Raw genomic sequence first — 20065 nt, 5'->3', positions numbered from 1 at the left:
CCCATCCTGGTATTGTCATTGACAACCATGTAGCCAGACCTCCATAGTTTCCACACCTTGACAGCACTGAGGAGCGTGAGGTGACACAGCTGCTGCGGTCAGGCTGTAAGGAGAACTCATGGGCTGCTGCAGCCAGAAGCGCCAATCTGCTGCCCGATGCTCCACTCTCCCTTGTGCCATGGCCTTGGTGAGGCTGGACATCCTGGCAGGACCCAAGCTGCTGCTGGGGAGCTCTGGAGTTCACAACTTGTGTCTTATGCTCCACAGATGAGGTTCCCCATACCTCCAAGGATGAGGTGTTCTCTGAGTTGCAGACTCAGCACCCGGAGTCACACCCCACTGCCCTCGGCTTGGTTCTGTACGGAGTGCCTCACCAAGCCATCGTATGAGCTAACCCCTGGAGTTCTTTGTGAGGCCACCACCCCTAGCTCTACCCCTCTGTAGCTCCTCCCCATTCAGGGGTCTTTCCCCACTTCTGGGGGCTCACCCAATCCTTGTCACAGCCGGATGCTTGCCCTGTCCACAGTACACAGTCCTGAGAAGACAGCTGTTGTCCAGTATCCCACCCAGACTCCTGTTCATCCCTGTTAGCCCACAAGCTTGTTTTGGTTTCAGTGTTTTAGTAAATGACAAAACAAAGTGTGTGGTGTGTTTCTGGAAATCCAGGACAGGAGCAGGGACATCCGGCTATGATCACTGGCCCATTCCAGTGCCATCAAAGCTTACGAGAGCGTGCTATCGTTGCGGAAACAGTACCTGCTCCACAGCTCTGGAGAGTCATGTGGTCCTCCTGGCCCCCATCTCCTGGCTTCTGTGCCAGGGCTCTTAGAAAAAGACCCATCTTATATGTGATCCTTCTGCAGTTCCAAACAGGCTTTTCCTGCTATGACAGTCGAGAGTGATTCATGAAGTCCCGGAGGCCCCTTCCAGCCACAAAGTCCAGATGTTGGATCCCTTTTGCCCATTCTGGCTCTCTGGCCAGGAAAGGAGAACAAAAAACAGTCCACAGGGCAGGAGTGTGAAGTCCCAGTGGCCTCTGTTAGCTTCCCCGACTGCTTGCCACCTCTGCTTAAGGGGTCAGGGTGGAGCTATTTTCCATTCTCTCTGCTTCTGAGACAACACTACAGGAAGAGCAAAGGGTCATTTCACCTCATGGTTCTGGTAGCCCAGAAGATGTTTGTCTGGCGGTGGCCTTCTTGCTGATAAAGTTCTGTGTCCCAAGGTGCTGCAGGCATCTGATGGTGAGTGGCAGGGAGTATACCTCCCCTGGTCTCTGTCCTTCCTCTTACAAAGCCACTAGGATCCAGTCATAGGGTCTACACACCATGACCTTGATAAATTATGGGCCCCCAAACACCCACTTTTTCACACCTCTTGGGGGACACTCAAGTCATCTCAGCAGCAGGGATTCTCTTTGTTCTGAGCTAGAACTGTGAAAGCAAGGAAAGCAGAGTCACCAGTGTGTGACAGTTGCTCCTTGTCCTAAGCCTTGTCGGGGACCCAGAGCTGTCTCTGCAGAAGTCAGGTGGGTAGCCCAGATAGGCTCAGTGCCCCTGTGCCACTGTGCACTCACCTTTCCCTGCCTCTCTGCCTATGGGCACTAAAGGACTGGTGCCAAGGCTTCCTGGATTGGGCCATGTGACCAAAAAATTTTTTTTAAACACAAATTAATACCTACTAAAACAGCTGAAGAAAAATTGATGCAGACAGTGTTACATAATACTGCCGCCATGCCAGCAGAGATCTATCTATAGAAACCAGAACCTGCAAGCTTGGCTAGGTGACACATGGAGAACTTGGGAGGCAGAGGCAGGAGGATCTCTGTGAGTTCAAGACCAGTCTAGTCTACAAAGTGAGTCTAGGATAACCAAAGCTATAGAGAGACCCTGTCTCAGAAAAACAAAAACAAAACAAAGAAAACAGAACCTGCGAACCCCTCCTCAGCCCTGAGTGCAGTCTTGGATATTTCCTTATCCCAGAGAAGTGAAGCTTCCTGCCCCACCCACATACATACACCTGAGGGTTGAGCCCAGCCTTGCTCATGATAGCCAAACACCAGAAACAACACAACTGCCCTTCAGTGAGCGGAAGATAACATTCCATGTAACAGCGCAGTGTGGGCCAGTGCCCCTGCTGTGAGACAGTGAAGAGGCAGTACAGTGTGGCAGAGGCTGTGGTAAGCACAGCTGCCCACTTTATAGCGAGGAGGCAAAACAGTGAGGCAAGTGTTCCACAGACCTTTGCAAAGGTCCAACACCCAAAGGGCCTTTCCCCAACTGGGCCCAGTGACCCACAGCACCACTGGGGACCAAGCTTTTGACTTATCGGTCTTGGGGAATACTTCAGAATGGAGCCATAGCACTCACTCTTGTATTTTAAAAACAGACAAAACAAAACATACAAACAAACAAACAAAAGCCAAGCCATTCTTAGAGCCTCCTAGATGGACCTCGAGGGCTCCTGCTGAGAAATAGAAGCCACTGTCCAAAGTTATGATTTCATTGTATAACATTCTCAAATGACAAAGTATAGAAACAAGTAAATCAGCATTGCCAGGGCATAGGAACAGGTCCGGGGACATCAGCGGGGAGACTGGCGACAGCCCCATTCTGCATCTTGACCTTGACAGTGAGGCACAGGAGATGGTATTGCAGAGCTACAGGCAGGCAGAAGCGTGTCCACCTCACCAACAACTAAGACCCATATCACTGTCTCTGTTCTGCGGTTCATAACCGTTGTGCAAAATGTCATGTCACCACTCTGACTGAAGGCCACTTATCCCGGAGGTTGGGATTTAAAGAAAACCACAAGAGGCTTTGCCTAAGAATACCAAAATCAGTCTCTGCCGGAGGCTGATTCTCTTCTATGTCCTGTCACCTCTCCTGTGCCGCAGACCTGTGCTTTGTTCCACCAGCTGGTAGAACAAGGGGTCCTGTGAACACAGTCTTGAGATTCCAGGGCACCGAATCTGTCACCTGAGATGGTAGCCCAAGCCTGGCAGGCTGGCAGGCGGGCGGGCGGGCAGGCAGGTGGGAGGGCGTGAAGCACAATTCACCTTGGTGGGACAATGTGATCTCATACATCCTGACAGACAAACTGCACAGAACAGTGTGTCGTTTGTCACAAGCTGTTGAATTGTGGAATTTTTCTTTTTGTCCAACCTCTGTTGAAGTCAGGTGTCTGAAACCACCAACCGCGCAGATGTGGGTCAGGGGGTGGGCGGCACACTATTTTTCTGACTTCAGAGAATCTAAACTCAACCTAACACACAAATATATCAAGTGAACATCTTCGATGGTGTTGGAAGAGTAATGTGTGACTCTTCTTTATTTTGTTTGATTTTTCCCTTTTAAAACATATGTGCATACTTGTTATAGAATTAAACACACACACACACACACACACACACACACACACACATACACAGCTAACTAATGATCAGGGGATAAATTCAAATCAGAGCAGCGCTGGAAATATGAGCTTTCTTCTATGAAGACGCTGGCACTCATCCAAACAACAAGAATAAAAGCTTCTGGAAATATTTCATCTGCAGCATCACATTCTTCACCTCACGCCGTGTCTGCTTATGTGAGAAATATTCAACAGTGAGTGCTATTCCATGTATCAAAGGCGTTAAAATAACTTTCTGAATTATGTCCCAGCAACATAACAAATCACATTATCAATTAGCTCCTGCGGCAGAAGTGGCATTCTGTAATATATTCAAGCATGAAAAAAAATTGCATAGGTGAAATTTATGTAACCCTAAAAACTATGAGGAGAAAAAAAGATTGCTTGGGATTTATTGGTCATAATGGGAGACAGGATGTAATTCCAGCGGAGGATGGCCTCCGAGTGAGGCGCCCACCCTGCCCCTTAAGATGCCTTTCCTGGAGGCAGCAGATGAGAAGGGTAGGCAGGGTGCATCAGGCGCAAGGGGGATGGCTGCTGTCCCGCATCCAGCCTGGACTTTTCTAATGTCAGGTGACCCTGTTACAGGTGGGTAAGGTAGGAATGGGGCCACCTGCAGGTTGCTGTCACCTCTAAGCCAGCACAGTGGAAGAGAAGCCTTGCTGGATGGTCTTCACCTAACAGCCCCACCTTCTCCTCTGGGAAACACCAAGGGAGAGCAAGAGCCAGGGCAACCTGTGTAACGATAGGAGGACTAGGGGGCCAAAGGTGTGACACCCTCCCATCCAGCCCCTTCACAATAGTAAAGGATGCCCGCATAGCCTCCAGCCCACGACCCACTGTGGGTGCTCTATAAGTGTCTACATCCAGCCCGCCATCTCCACCATAGCTTTGCAGTGTCCCTCTATTCCCTTTATGTGGGGGAATTTTTTTCCAGTTTTTAAAATATCTTTGTTAACCATTTATAAAAGAAAATTTGGAGGGAAAAAAGTGCGAGGGGAGCAGGAATAAGCCCTCTGTCGCAGTCCATATTGAAGGTCCATCCAGGCTCGGTGAGAGTGTTTTTACTTGGCCTTGTCTCACTCCCCCCAGAAGCCTTCACTCTAGGAGGTGAAGTATATTGTATCCCACAGTTTTTAGCCAAAACCTTTTCTTCCAATTGGTGGCAGCCAAAGCTGGGAACAGGCCAGGGTCCCTGGCAGAGCCCCTCTGCTGAGCCCACAGTCCTTCCCCTAGGGACTAGATGCCACTACCTAGGAACTCTCTTAGACACAGAGCCCAGAGCTGTCTGGTGGACCACCTATGGCAGGGGCAAGGCAACAAGAAGGAGAGCGGAGACTGCGGTCACCTGGGCTGGAGCCCCCAGGTGGAAACACAGATAGGCACAGCCTGTGTCCCTGACACTAAGTCCTGTCTCAGCAGCCACCTCCCTCGGGCCTGGTGCCCCTTGCTTACATTCCTTATCTGTTGCCTCCACCCAAGGAATTTTGAAAGGCAAAACTGGGCGCCTTCCTCTGGGATGTTTTGACCCAGCTTGGGGGCAAGGCCTTTGAAGATCAGGCCCCGCTGTGCCCCTCTCCACTCAGGGGCTGCACCTGGTTTCTGCATTGGACTCACCAAAGCTGAGGTCCACATACTGCACCAACATTTCCCATCCGTTTCTCAGAAGCTCTCCAGAGCATCATTCCTGGGAGGCCACTCTGCTTAGGATAGCACTCAGATGGGGGCCCCCGGCCCTCTGTTTTCCTGTTGCCTGCCCAGTCTTAAGGCACCCGTCTGCCACACGGGAAACCATAGCCTCTTCTGCCCAAGTCTACCCACCCCCACGCCACCCCTCCTCAGGCCATTGCAGATAACACAGACCCACTGCCCAAAACTTTGGAACGCCCTGAATAGTCCTTTGAATTCCCAAATCTCCCCACTGGCCAGACTGCCCATCCACTGGCCATTTCTCAGAAGCCTGCCTGCCCTTCCCTGCCGCCTCCTGCCCAGGCAATCCAAGCAGAGAAGTTGCAGCTGCAACTAAGGTAGCCTTCAGCTGGCCTGGATTAAGGAATTAGGCAGGTTAATAAAACTAAAATGTTCGTAGAAGCTTGTATATAAATTTCTATTAAGTTGCCTTGTCCAGCATTGGTCTGTAATAGTTTTAATTTCTGTATTAAATAATTAAAACCCTATTTTCAATTGCTGTGAACAATTGTTTTCCTTAATGATCTTCCTAGAGCAGCCAGTAATTTTATATCTTGTAAAAATGATTAAATGGCATCATTATCCCATACGTCTGAAATATAACTCAGCAACTCCCAGAAAGGCCATTCGTATTCAATTAATGCTCCCTCGCATTAAGCCAGCACAATATTACTTCATGCCACACATAACCCCACTGTCCTCTCGTTTTATTATGACGATGATGAAGAGAGAAACAACCGGTTTAATTATCCCATTTCCAACAGAGAAATCAATTTCAGTTCCTCTTCACCTCTTATGAAAGAGGCTGCCTAGTCCCTGGGAAGGGCAAGGTAGGTGGGTGTGTGCAAGCTCGAGGGCCACGGACACAGGGAGCTGACCCCAGGAGGCTAAGGCTACCTTCCTCTGTGACCTGAGAGAAACACCCTTGTCTGTGGTCAAGGTCGGCAGCCTCTCCATTGCATGCTCTCCTCAAGTTCCCTGGCTCTCTCCCACCTGTACAATCCCAGAACCCGGCAGCCTCCAGAGTAGAGTCATGGGCTTCCAAAGGCCGTCCTCGCTCATTCACTCACTGGGATGGACAGCCACCCTTGCTCCTCAGATCCCTTCCAAGGTCCTGTGGGCGGGTTTACCGGCATACAGAGCCTGGCTTCCTTGGTCAGGGTGATCAAAGGATGCCCCCTGCCTCACTCCATTCACTCCAGTGCTGTGGCCAGTGAAGTCTAATCATCTGACACTTTTATCACAAATCACAGAGGCCTGAGCAATGACTAGATTAATACCCCAGTGCCATCGGCTAATGGCCGAGAGAGAGCTCATGACCAAATTACAGAGAGTTCTTAAATGTCCTTATTATAGATTTTAATCTTTGTGACAAGAGGTGAGACACAGTGTTGCCATGACAAGAAGGAAGCAATCACCCTCTGCCTGATGTCCCACCCCCACTCACTGCCTTTGCTGTGAACCAGGCCTGGTGAGGGGAACAGAAAGACTGCTAACCTAAGCAGCCAGAGAGACCAGGCATGGCCAAGCCTGCCTGAGTTCTACAGCCTGAGCCCAGAGTGGAGCCTGCTAGGGCTGCGGGCAAGTCTGACCCAGCAGAAGGTTGCACCCTGCAGATGGGTTTATGTGGGATTTTTTTTTTCCTGTCCTGGACTCGAACTCATGGAGATCCACCTGCCTCTGCCTCCTGAGTGCTGGGATGTGCCACTGTGTACAGCTTTATTTTTAATGATTCTTTTGTTTTTGTTTTTGTTTTTTCTAGACAGTGTTTCTCTGTGTTGTCTTGGCTGTCCTGGACTTGCTTTGTAGACCAGGCTGGACTCGAACTCACAACGATCCACCTGCCTCTGCCTCCTGAGTGCTGGGATTAAAGGCATGCCCCACCATGCCCAGCTTATGTGAGGATTCTTAGTAGAGCTTTTCCTTATCAGTCAAATTCCTGAGTGTCCTGCCCATTTTGGTGGCCTCGGAGATTGCAGACCCTAAACCTTAACAATGGGCAGCATGCGAAGAGGCTGCTCAGCCCTAGCACCTGGGTGCCCATCTTCTGCCATCTTTCCAGTGTTTCTGAGAAGCCGGGTGCTTGGTGTGCTTGCTGTGGCAGGGACAGTGTCTCCGGGTCCCTGGGATGCGATCTGGCCCTGCGGATTGTAGGAATGAATGGAACTCCCTGGATGCTTAGAGAGCGCAGAGGCACACTTCCTCTGCCTGACAAGCATGGCTATTCTATCAAGTTCCCTGCAGGGGTATGCCCTTCTCTACAGGCAGGCATAGAACCTAATGGCTGGAGCTTGGCAGCTACTTTATGCAATGAGACAGAACTAACACGCTGGGGAAGATGAGGTCACAGGGAGAAGCCCGGGTATCTGAGGCCCTTAGGATTACCAGCTCATCCTCAGCATCTCACTGAGGGTGACAGGTAACAGTATTCTACCTCATTGCCTCACTGTTTAGCACCCTGAAGGCAACGCAGGTCCGAGAGTTGGGCCTTGCCTTCCTTTCTGTGTGCGTCCAGATCCAAAGTCACTTGGCGTCAGTCAAGATGAGAACAGGGAGGAGTGGATAGGGTGTGTGTGTGTGTGTGTGTGTGTGTGTGTGTGTGTATGTGTGTGAGAGAGAGAGAGAGAGAGAGAGAGAGAGAGAGAGAGAGAGAGAGAGAGCGCTGTAGAGAAGGCCCATGTGTGTGTGTGAGAGAGAGAGAGAGAGAGAGAGAGAGAGAGAGAGAGAGAGAGAGCGCTGTGGAGAAGGCCCATGTGTGTGTGTGAGAGAGAGAGAGAGAGAGAGAGAGAGAGAGAGCGCTGTGGAGAAGGCCCAAGGCTAGAGAAGTCTGGCTCTCAGCTCTATTGTTCTGATGGTCCTACTTTAGCATCCATTCAACTCGCTACCTCCCCCTCCCCAGAGTGGAAAACCAGGAGAGATGCTGAGCACAGCAGCATCCAGGAAGACACGCCCTCAAGCTCTGAGGAGCCCAGATCCAAGCCACCAGGAACCCCAGAGCAGCCCCTGCTCCCAATCTAGACCATTTGTCTTCAGGGGTCAGCTGTGGGTGTTGGGGTGTGGGGGTGGTCAGCTGTCCTTTTCTTTCCCCAGGGCTGCTTCTTGGCATCTGAATGAGTCAAGGAGATCCTTCCCCACAATCTCTGCATCACCAAGAAGAAGGGCTGAGACTGGGCAGCTACGGGCCTCCCACAACACGGGGAGCACTCATTGGACGCACAGAACATGGCCTGAGTAGACCGTAGGAGCCCGTGTCCTGCTGGGGTGGCCAGGGTGGAGGGCTAGGCTGACCTTCCCAAGCATTCAGTTTTGAAAGGTGTCCTTGTTATCTGTTGCTGCTATGAACATGACTAAAAGAAACCAGAGGAAATGAGTTTATCTCATCTTACGTCTCTCAAGCCACACCCCATCCCTGAGAGAAATCAGGGCAGGAACTCAAGGAGGGAACCTGAAGGTAGGCTCTGAATTGAAGCCATGGAGAAATGCAGTTTACTGGCTTAACCCTCATGGCTTGCTCAGCCTGCCTTCTTAGACAAAGCAGGACCACCTTGGCAGGGCTGGCACTACCCACAGAGGGCTGGGCTTTCCCAGATCAGTCGTCAATCAAGAAAAAGCTCCGGAGACATGCCCGTAGGCCAATCTGATAGAGGGATTTTCTCAGTTGAGGTTCGCTCTTCCTTAGCTTGTGCCAAAGCCACAAAAACAAAACAGAACAAACAAAAAACAAAAAAAAAAAATTAAACAAAATGTAACCAGCATAGCCTCTCAGCACTTAGGAGGCAAGAGGCAGGTGGATTTCTACCAAGTTCCTGGACAGCCAGGTCTATGCAGGAAAACCCTGTCTTGAAAAGAAACAAAAGAGAAATTAAAGCTAATAAGCACATAAAGCTTTGAAATGGTGAAGGTGGGCAAGGCAGGAATGAAACCAAATACCCTGTGGGCATTTATTTCCTTCTGTGTCAACTCTGTGTGTGTGTGCACTAAGACACTTGAGCACCGGGCTGAGTTTGCACTCGGAGGCAATAGTAGGTCGATGTGCTGGCTTCCAGTGCTCAACATCTGGCTCCTTGAAGACACCACAAATTTGTCCCCAAAGCAGAACCATACTCAGCCCCTAAGGCCAAAGCCACCCAATGCTGGGAAGTCCAGCCTCACTGCAGCTGTTTCTCTCTATCCTGTGGAGCACAGGGAAGAATCTTGCCAGACCCAGAGAGGAAGTGAGAGATTGTTCATCATGGGCAGTGGCAGGTACACATCCCAGTTTGCAGGGGGCGGGGGGGAGAAGGAGAGGTATTTGATGAATGAAAACAATACAAGGCCAGGGCTGGGGACCACAGGAGTTTGCAGGCTGAGTGTATTCATCATTGTTTTATTGCTGTGATAGAACACCATAATAAAGACAATTTATAGAAGGAATGGTTTAAGCCGGGCATGGTGGCACACGCCTTTAATCCCAGCACTCCGGAGGCAGAGGCAGGTGGATCTCTGTGACTTTGAGGCCAGCCTGGTCTACAAAGTGAGTCCAGGACAGCCAAGGCTACACAGAGAAACCCTGCAAAGCAAAACAAAACAAAAAACAACAACAACAAACCAAGGAATGGTTTATCTGACTTATGTACTAGAAGGATAAGAAGTTGTCATGGTGGGAAGCAGGAAATAGCAGAAGCTGAGAGCGCTCATCTTGAACCACAAGCAGAAAGAAAGCGGAGATGATACACAGGGACCTTCACAAGGCTTTGAAACCTCAAGGCCCTCGCCCAGTGACAGAGCTACTTCCTCCAGTGAGGCCACACCTCCCAAGCTTTTCAAACAGCAGCATCAACTGGGGACTAGGTGTTTCAAATGCCCGTTCAAACCACTACACTGGGCATCTGTGAAATGGCCCATGGGATACCAATGGTGATAACCAGAGATGCTGACCCACCTCACCTTCCAGGCCAGTGTGTATAGCCCTGCTGACCAAACTGCCCGCCCTTCCCTTTTGCTGCTGATGCCTCTTGCATTTTGCTTTTCTCCTCCCCCAGTGTCCTTTTGTCAGTGTTGGACCCAGGCCTAGAGCCACACCTGCGGTTTGTATTTTGCTTCCCTTTGTGACAGTTTGGTGTGGTTTGGTTTTGTCATCCCAGAGATCGAACCCAGGTCTTTGTACTTGCTAGGCAAGAGCTCTATCATTGAACTACATACCCAGCCCTTAATTTCTTGACATAGGTTCTTGCTATGTAGCTCAAGCTAGTCTAAAAATTTCAATCCTCCTGCCTCCACCTCATAGGTGCAGCGATTGCAAGCTACCATGCTTGACTGCATAATTACATGTGCTACCGTGCTTGTCTCCACACAGTTTTGGTGTTAATCACTGTGGCCTTGTAATTTGCCTCAAGATCTGGTTACTAGTCACCATTGTTGTTGTTAGTGTTTTACTTCAGCTATGAGGGACTTCAGCTCTTCCATGTAAAATTTACAACCAGTCTGTCAGATTCCCATGTGTTACTGGGCCTTTGCTTGCAATTTCCCTGGCTGTGAGCTATCTTTAAATCTCTTCATATCCAGGAGGACTAACATTATGTTGCACTATCAGGTTCAACCCAGTCTCTTGGCTCTTCTGGCCTTTGATTACAACACTTCCCCATGAAGCTTGCACACACCCTTTGCTATTGCCTAGAGGCTTAATAGTTCTTGCAATTACTATAAGTAAACGTTTTCTATCGCATCTCTCAGTGCCGTTATTGTTATAAAGAAATGTTGATGGCTTCTTTTTACCAGCTCATTTACTCAGAAACTTGATGGGAGGTCGTGTCAATTCCAACTAGAAGCTAACTGACATCTCTGGCAAGTGGTAATGGTATGCCACATCTTCCCTTTGGGCCCCATGCCTCTCATTTTCTTATTGCAATGACCAGGATGCCCATGACCACATAAGATGGCAGCAGCATCAGCAGGCACTTATATCTCACCCCATGGCCTAAAATCCCCTTATTAAAAGTGTAGTTTCCATGGAGATTTCGGGGGGGGGGGTGGAGAAGGTTGAGATAGGGGTCTCTTGGTGTTAGCCCAGCCAACTTCCAATTCATAATCCTCCTGCCTCTACCTCCTGAGTGCTGAGAGTATATGTGCCACCTTCCTTGGCTTACCTTGGTGTGGGGTTAAAATATACTGTGTCAATTTAAGGAGGGTCTTTTCTGTTCCTACTTTTTAAAAGAATTTAAAAGTCTTAAGTCTCCATCACCAAATGCCTTTTGTGAAGTATTTTAAAAACAATTGTGTAGGTGTTTCTTTCTTTTAGTCCATTAATGAAGCCAATTCATTAAATAGAGTACTGTTTCGTAACTATCAAACCACCTTACAGTTTGGTTTCCTGACTTTATAATACTCTTGCTCCCCACCAGCTCACTCTGCACAGAGCTGACTGACCAGACCAAACCTCTGGTTTCTGATTCTCTTCTTCCCCTCCCTCCTCCTCCTCCCCTCCTTTCCCCTCTTTTCCTCCCCTCCCCTTCTTCCTCTCCTCCTCTTCTCCCCCCCACCCCCAGTCCTCTCTTCTCTTCTTCCCTTTCCTTATCACTTTTGCCTCTAGCTAGCAAAGGATGGAGTCAGTTCATGAATCCCTCCGGAGGACAGTGCTTAAATAAAGACTGAAATTTGACAGGGGCTGTGACCTGGGAGTGACCCAGTGGCACATAGCACACTGCCCTCTATGTGAAACATAGTTGTCTTTAGGCCACACAGATATGTTTGCTTGTATCCCTGTGAAAACTCTACAGTGCCCCTGAGGACACCACTCCCCTCCCTGTGAGCCCTTCAAAGCAGGAGAAGAGCACAGAAAAATGGGATCAATGAAAATGACTTCTCTACAACTTCTCTAGGAAATGCAGCAGCTCCCCTGTAAGATCTGATTGAGCTACAAAATCAAATTGGAAAATGCACACAGAAACCTGCTTATAATTTCACTTTGTCTCTGCATGTGTTCTGAATCTGGCTTTCACTCTTACGTTAGAACAAGACGCTGGGTGTGGTGGCGCACGCCTTTAATCCCAGCACTCCGGAGGCAGAGGCAGGTGGATGTCTGTGAGTTCAAGGCCAGCCTGGTCTACAAAGTGAGTCCAGGACAGCCAAGGCTACACAGAGAAACCCTGTCTTGAAAAACAACAACAACAACAACAAAAAACCAACCAAACAAAAACAAACAAGCAAAAAGAAAGAAAGAAACCAGAACAAGCCTCCATCACCCATGAGAAGGTCCAGTAACCACATAGTCTCAATCCCTCGGACGGCTGACCCTGATACCATCTGTTGCTGCGTACCTCCTCTCCTGGGCTCCATAGGAATAGCCCGCTGTGCGGTCACCATGGGGCCTTAGGCCTGAATAAACTGTGTACAGGTGCCCTGATGAAACGCTTAGTCCTGCATGGAGCTTAGGCCTACTATAAATCCACCAATGAGAACTCCAGGGGAAGATGAAATGGTATCTTGGACCCTCATCAAGGCCTGCCCGAAGCTCCCCTCCAGTTCACAGCATGATGGCTGCAGGCCGGACCCACAGTGCCTCTGCCAGCCTTCGTGAGCACTCCTCTTCTCTTGGGAACCTAGAGTGATTGGTACCCATCTGTTACTTCTAGTGTCTTGTGCCACCTCTTCTGTGCTACAAATCTTGGGCCTAACTTCCTCCCATTCTCTACTTTGCTGGAGATACCTGGGTGAATGGACAGGGAGCTCCTGTACCTAAGGTAGGGTTCCTTTAACTGTGATAAAACTCTATGACCAAAACTAACTTGAGGAGGAAAGGATTTATTTCACTTTACAGCTTCTAAGTCTATAACTTAGGGAAGTCAGGCAGGAACTAAAGGCAAGAACCTGGATGTAGGAACTGTAGCAGAGGCCGTGGAAGGATGCTGCTAACTGGCTTCCTCATCTTGTTTTTTTATTGCATCCAGCACAAACAGCCCAGGGAGGGCACCACCAGCCATGGGCTGGGGCCATGCCACATCAGTCAGTAAGTAAGAAAATGCATTTGTCTTGAGGAAAATCCTATGGTATTTTTTTTAAAACCCAGCAGAAGAAAGGGGCCCCCAGAGCAGACAAGCATATTATGGTCCTCAACTTTCCTAATGCTGGGAACCCTTTAATCTGGTTCCTCATGTTGTGGTGACCCCCAATGATAAAATTATTTTGTTGCTATTTCATAACTGTAATTTTACTATTGTTATGAACCATAATGTAATGTAACTCTCTGATATGCAGGCTACCTGGTATGCGACTACTTAAGAGGTCTGACCCACAGGTTGAGAACCACGGTCCTAGAGCATCCTTGGGTACCAGGGCCATCTGCCAGGAGAAGAAAGTAAAGCATAAGGCAGATTGCACACACACGTGCGTGCACGTGCGCACGCACGCACGCACGCACGCGCACACACACACACACACACACACACACACACATACACACTGGTTCCTCTTTAGGCTGTTTAAGCATCATTATAGTTCACAACAACTTTTCAGAGCCTCTAGACTAAACTAGAAAGAAAAACCATTCCCTCCAGCCATGCCTCAGGAGGGCTGCTAGTCAGGAGGGGCATCAGTCTGGGACGGGGAGGGGCCTGAGCTAATACTTCAGGTCAGCAATGAGACCCTGACCTCTTGAGTTGAAATTCAGCTTCCACTGTCAGCGAGCTGTGTTTCTGTGTTCACTAGTCATTCGGACTCCTGATATGTATTTCTTGTTTATAATTAGCTCTTCTCTTTTGCTAGGTTTGATTGCTGGCTTTTTAAAACCCAGTTTCTAGTCTTGTGAATAGTCTGAGCATTAATTTTCATTTTAGGCATTGGGAACATTCCTCTCCACTTCCCAGTTGTATTTGATCTCATTTTTGTGTTTAACCTAAGTATGCCTATGTCTCTGCTGACATCTACAGGGGTGGTGGTTGGTGGTGGTTGGTTTGGTTTCTGCTTGCACAACCTATAAAAGGGAAGGCTGGATTCTGATCCAGGATCTGAGTTGTCTCTGAGCTGACAGCATGCGACTCAACCATGTGATGAACTGGGGTGGTACCAGCCTGCCCCGAGGTCACTGTGGTGGGGGATGGAGTGATGGGGTGTAGCTTAACTCCCACTAACACCAATGCAGCAAAGATCAGCAATGGTGTTAGGGCAGGGGCTCCTGCCTCTCCTGCTGAGGGGGATTTCTTATGCAGAAAGTTGACCAGTCTCCTGCGCACGTTCTCATATATGAAGTTTCAGGACCACATGGACCTCTGTGGGCACAGCACCAGTGTAGGGGGCCAGGCACTAGCCAGTGTTAGCGGCTGCTTGGGAGTCCAGCATGCAGGGCAGCACACAGGAAGACAACTGCTACCTTAGCACATGGTTTCCTAAAATAATAATAATAATTATAACAATAATAGCAATAACAACAACAACAACAATGATAATAATAATATAAAAAGCCAAATTTTCCTAACTTAAGAAGCTATTGTGTTAGGGTGACTCTGGGGTCTGGCTGCTCTGGGACGCAATTTCTTTCTGTTCCGTGTGTTGCAGGTGTGACTAGTGAAGAGTTGGTCATGTTGTCAGGATGGCTTTTCACTGCCACCTGGAGGCCACATTTGGAATGGGTTCTGGCCACCACCTCATTACTGTGGTGGGCCATGCTGAAGCTGTGCCATGAAACCTGGTGAAAATGACAGGCTCAAAGCATGTGGGAAGTTTGCACTAGCCTGGCCAGAGAGGCAGTGTGACGACAGCCAACACGTCAGTACATTAGGCTCAACACTGGGTTCCCGAGTTCAGACTGCCTCCTTCTAGGATCTCTGCTCTGGGCCTGGCTACCACCTTCCTCCAGAGACAGTGGCTGCTAAGCGCAGACAGTTGTAGAGGAAAGAATTTTAATTCAGAACATGGCTGCTCTGGCAAGCGATCCCATCCAAAGACCTTCTAGGTCTGTGTGATCCGGCTGGAATACAGACACGCCTTTAATCCCAGGAGACAGAGACAAGCAGATCTCTGAGTTCAAGGTCAGCTTGGTATAGAGCAAGTTTCAGGTAAATCAAAGTTTAGGTCCAGGCATGGTGGTACACGCCTTTATTCCCAACACTCAGGAGACAGAGGCATACAGATCTCTGAGCTCTAGTCAGGCAATTTGGTTGAGTCGGTGAGTTGAGAGGCAGTGCAGTAGAATTCAGAAGCAGTTTTTACCAGTAGAGTTTTACAGAGAGCGGTTGAAGAGATTACAAAACTAGACACAGGTAAAGACAGAACGAGCCAGAGAGTGAGAAGGAGCCAGAAGGTTAGAACAGATTGCTAGAGTTACTTTGAGGCCAAGCAGAGCTATTCAGTGAGAAACTGAGAGAAACCAGATTGAATCAGTCAGCTCGGAGAGGCGTGTGAGCCAGAACAGCTGAGTTGATCCAGCCAGCCAGAGCTCAGAAGGGGCTAGAAAGGGTGAGCTTATTCAGCAGTAAGTCTCATAGGCTGAAAACACTCTAGGCCTAGGTTAGATTGTACGGAGGCTAGAAGCTTCCAGGACTGGGCCTAGGTTAGCAGACTGAGGCAGAAAGCCTCTGAGAGGACAATTAAATCAGGCAAATAAAGGTTACTTTTACAGACAGTAATATCGAAGCCTCACCATCTAACTGGAAGGTATAGACAGAGTCACCTGCAGCCAGATTGTGGTCAGCAGGACTGGGCATTGTGAAGAGCAAAACAGACTTCCCTGAGGGCAGCTGCTCTGGTAGAGACCCAGTCTCCCACCATTCCCAATCACGTAATCTCTTGATTCTGCCCACTGGATGCTGTGATTTCTAAAAAGTAATCTATAGGGTAGTGGCCTCTGGACCTGGTTTTGATTTGCAAGTAGAGGTTTCAATGGGGCTCAAGTCAGGAGGCCAAAGCTGGCTGGCTCAAAGCTAGGACTTGGCTCCCACAGGGCATGAAGGCAGGTCCTGATGCATCCTTCCTACCCATCCTATTCATCTTAGTCCCACCTCCCGTGCCTCCCCGCCTCCTGGCAGCTCCCTTTCCCTGAAGTCTAGAGGAGAGCTTTGGATATCGGCTGCTGTGTGGTCAAGCGCATGTGATTCCTCAGTCTGAGGCTCACAGGACAGTCCCTAGAGGAGCTTCTTCCAAGCCATCAGCTTTTATGGCCATAAGCAATGGTGGCTGGCAGCTCAGAGGCCTTTCAGCAGGGTCTCACTACTGGGCTCCCAAGGTAAGTCCCATGATGCTCCTGGTGGTGGTGGGGGTGGTCAGGGGGGGCAGGGAGGATGGGGAGGTCAAGAGTTTAACTCCACCCGAGAAGCTCACTCACACCCAAAATCCCAACTCACAGCAAACCCAGGCACCAAGAGTGCTCACCACACTTCACACTGGGGACAATCTGGGTGAAGTCCCCCAATAAAGACAGACCTAAGCTATTAGGGGAAGATGCAGGTGTCTGGGAACAAGTTTATTCACTTCCTCCCCTGTGACTCAGAGAAGTAAAAAAACAAAAGCAAGCCGGGCATGGGAGGCAGAGGCAGGTGGATCACTGTGAGTTCCAGGCGAGCCTGGTCTACAAAGTGAGTCTAGGACAGCCAAGGCTACACAGAGAAACCCTATTCGAAAAACCAAACAAACAAACAATGGTCAAAAACGATGCGAAGGGCACAGCTGACTCAGCAGAGTGAAACCAGTCCTCTGCAGTCCCGGTCAGGTTCACCAGGAGTATGGCGATGCACCAGGGATGAGCTAGGGTTAGAGGTGGAAGGGGTTCCCCAGGCTGACCTCACCCGACACCCAGCTTCTTAGGCCTGAATCTGGCCACTGTACTCCTCTCCCCCTCGTAACTCATTCTTTCTTCTTCTGATTATGTTGTTACTCACAGGGCAGGAATATTCTGTGTGGTCTTCATTTCAAGTGTGTATTTCCCTCTTGCCTACACACACACACACACCCACACATGTGCATGCGCACATGGAGAAATCTATGGCTACAGCAATTGGGTCTGTCTGAACTTAACCTCACACATATCCATCTTTGAGCTTAAACAAATGCAACGCTTCCAGGAACACTCAGACAGGGCCTGATCCGTCATGGAGCATGAGCCACTTGTCTTGCGCTCATTTCTGAAGACCTGGACGCTTATTGTTTTTTATTAATAGGAGTGATACGTGCTCCCAGGAAGAAAGCCCTGTGCTGAGTAGCAATGGAAGCTCAGGGATGTCTGCCCACCAGTCCTGCAGGGCAGCTGCCTTGAAGTGTGTGGTGGCCTCAGGGGCTTCCAGACCTTATCGGAGTAAATGCAGTTTATCTCACAAAGGAAAACCGTGAGCCTCCTTAAGGAAGCACTGAGCATATTTTTAGAAATGGCTTATCAGATAGGCAATGCTGCTCTCTCCAGCTTGGCATGTTTGTGGGCACTTCCTGTTCACACTTGGACCTCTCCTGTGATGGTGGTCACTTGATGGTAGTCACTGAATCTGAACAAGTGTGTCCTCATTGGGTTAACTGGGGTGTCTGCCTCGAGGATAAGGTGTGGTCTGCCCTAGTAATTGTCACGGTGTCCACACATCTCAGGACAGAGAATCCACCATCTTTACCAGCTGATGGGAACACTCGGGGAAAAGCAGGGCAGTGACTGTTCATGACCAGAGGGTTGCTGTTCACTTCCTTATCGCTTTCCACCCTTAATAATATGTTGTCACACTTGTCTTCAGAACAAACAGCACCGCCCGCCCCCCACTCCCATCAGTGACCTCAGTCACAGACCATTATCCCCTTGGTGTAATTCCAAGGTACATGGTAGTCAGCCTCCAACTTACTAATTTGCTTACTGTCCAACTCCCATTACAAGGACGTACCCTGCACGGTCCCCATCCCCCATCTAGTAAAATAGGAAGGTGGACAAAAGCCTGGGGACTGTGGAAAGAGCAATTACAAGCTAGAATACTTAGACCATGTACATCAGGGGTGATTGCCACCGGTCATTCCCAATGCAAACATGGACAACTGGGGCTGCAGGGAGCCCTGGCTCAGGGCTTTGCATGAGGATGCCCAGGAAAGACCACCCTAAGATGCTTAGAGTTTGTCTGCTTCACAAGGCGCTGACTTTGGCAGCAACTGAACTTCTCACCATCAGAAAGACACCTCCACCCAAAGATGGCTCTGCTCCTGACTGAAGCATGCCAAGAGCTTCTCTGGAATCCTACACACACACACACACACACACACACACACACACACACACACACACACACACAATTTGCCATTCCCCCAACCTGGTCCAGTTCCATGCCTGTATCACAGCAGTGATGGCCAGAACATTAGCCTTAACACAAATCTTTTACCAAGCTCAGCACTCAATTAGCTGCTGTGGCACGTGGTCAGACCCCCACCCTCACCCCCCTGGAGGCCCCAAGAGAGAGCTCATTACACTCGATTGCACATCTGTGCCTGAAAGGCCCTGGGGAATTAGCTTTGCGCTGTGATTTACAGCCTCTTCTCTTTGTCCTTCCCTGAAGGAGACAAGATTCTTGGACCCCCACAGGAGAGTGCACCTTGGGTGGCATGTGATTGTCTCCTAGGACGTCTTAGCAGCCCTCTCCACCTCCATGCCTTCTCAGTCCCACAGCAAATCCATTTGCTTCCAGGGCAGGCCCTCCTGTGACTTAGGCAATTCTGCTCCCTGGATCCCCACCCCCGCCCCTTGCTTCTCATTTCTGGTTTTCCACCACAGAGGAGAGGGTTGGGGAGCCCTGCTGCCCATCTTGCTTAGATACAGCTGTGGAGGAGGTAGGTACACAGTTCTCCAAATGAGAGCCAGGTACTTTTTAACAAAGTCACAGTAGTGGAAGGGTCTGGATACCCAAAGCCAGAGGAAACAGGCCTGGCCCAGGAGATGAGGTCAGGGCTCAGTTTTGTTTGAAACAGACCCTCATCAAACACCACACCCACGAGCATCCATCTGCCACCTTTGCAGGGTCATTAGCTCCTTGGGTTCATCAACGCTCCTTGAAGCTTGGTACCTGGTGGTGCCAGTGCTAGGTTGGGACCAAAGAATCAACTGACTGGGGACAAAGCCCAAACACAGCAAGCATCCCAGGAGGGTTGGAAGCGTCAAAGATTTTTTTTATCCTCCCAGAGAAGGGCATCCAATACATGATGCCTTTTTCCGGGCACCTTGTAGCAGCCACAGGCACCTGAGGACTAGGGTCCCCAGGGCTGCATGTAAGTCAGATGCAGCCACACCGTACAGATGATGTATACACTGCACCATTCTTGGAGACTACAGAAATGAATGTCTCCTAGCAGGGCTGAGGCTGAACAAGAGGAGGCCTTTTGACACTTCTATGCCAGAGCTTAGGTTCCTAAGAGGCCGCTTGCACGCTCACACCTACCCTGACCACCTGGGCCTGACCAGTGTCATCAGAAGACACCTAAACCAAGGAGTTCTAGCCTCTTCTTTGCACACAGATGGGAGCTCCTGGTTCCTGGATGGCATCTGGGTGTGCTGGAGAGAGGTGCCACACATCCTTATGAGGACCTTCACACTATCTGTGACTTTCTGACCACCTGCCCCACTCAGTCATTGTCCAGGACATGATCTGACATCCCTGTAGCATCCCAGGCATCTAGTGGGGAGTAGTCTTGAGGTTACCACAGTCTCTTCCCCATCCAGTGTCTGACAAAGCAAAGCTAACTCCTTAGCAATCAGTTGCCCTTTTGGGGTCACCCCCATGCACGGGCAAGCAGGGACCTGTGAATGCACCCTCCAGGAAGCAGGGAAGATAATCTCCTGCCCTGCAATAGAATGCCAGATCCCACAGCCTCTTAGCCCACCCTTGCCCCAGTACGAGGGCAGTTTCTTCGCCCAGGACCTCCGTGAAAACATGGGAAAGAAAAGCTTCTCAGACCAAGGTCCCCTCCTCACCCTTCCTTCTGGAAACGCTGCTCCCGACAGCCTGGATTGACCTTCAAACCCAGAGAGCTATAGAAAGACAGG

General features: G+C 49.7%; 1 protein-coding gene across 1 annotated transcript in view; it reads left to right on the top strand.

Moving 5' to 3' along the window:
- Cfap46 (cilia and flagella associated protein 46) overlaps positions 1–546 on the top strand; it is an 84886-nt gene extending 84340 nt beyond the window's left edge. Inside the window, exon 59 of the mRNA XM_051145550.1 lies at positions 268–546. Coding sequence (XP_051001507.1) covers positions 268–389 — 122 coding nt within the window. The 3' untranslated portion in view covers positions 390–546. The remainder of the gene's footprint in view (positions 1–267) is intronic.
- The last annotated feature ends 19519 nt before the right edge of the window (positions 547–20065 follow it).

This window comes from Acomys russatus, chromosome 5, assembly GCF_903995435.1.
Source record: "Acomys russatus chromosome 5, mAcoRus1.1, whole genome shotgun sequence".
In the NCBI taxonomy this organism is placed as follows: domain Eukaryota; kingdom Metazoa; phylum Chordata; class Mammalia; order Rodentia; family Muridae; genus Acomys; species Acomys russatus.
The sequence above is the reverse complement of the archived record's forward strand: the minus strand, read 5'-3'. Positions and strand labels throughout refer to the sequence as shown.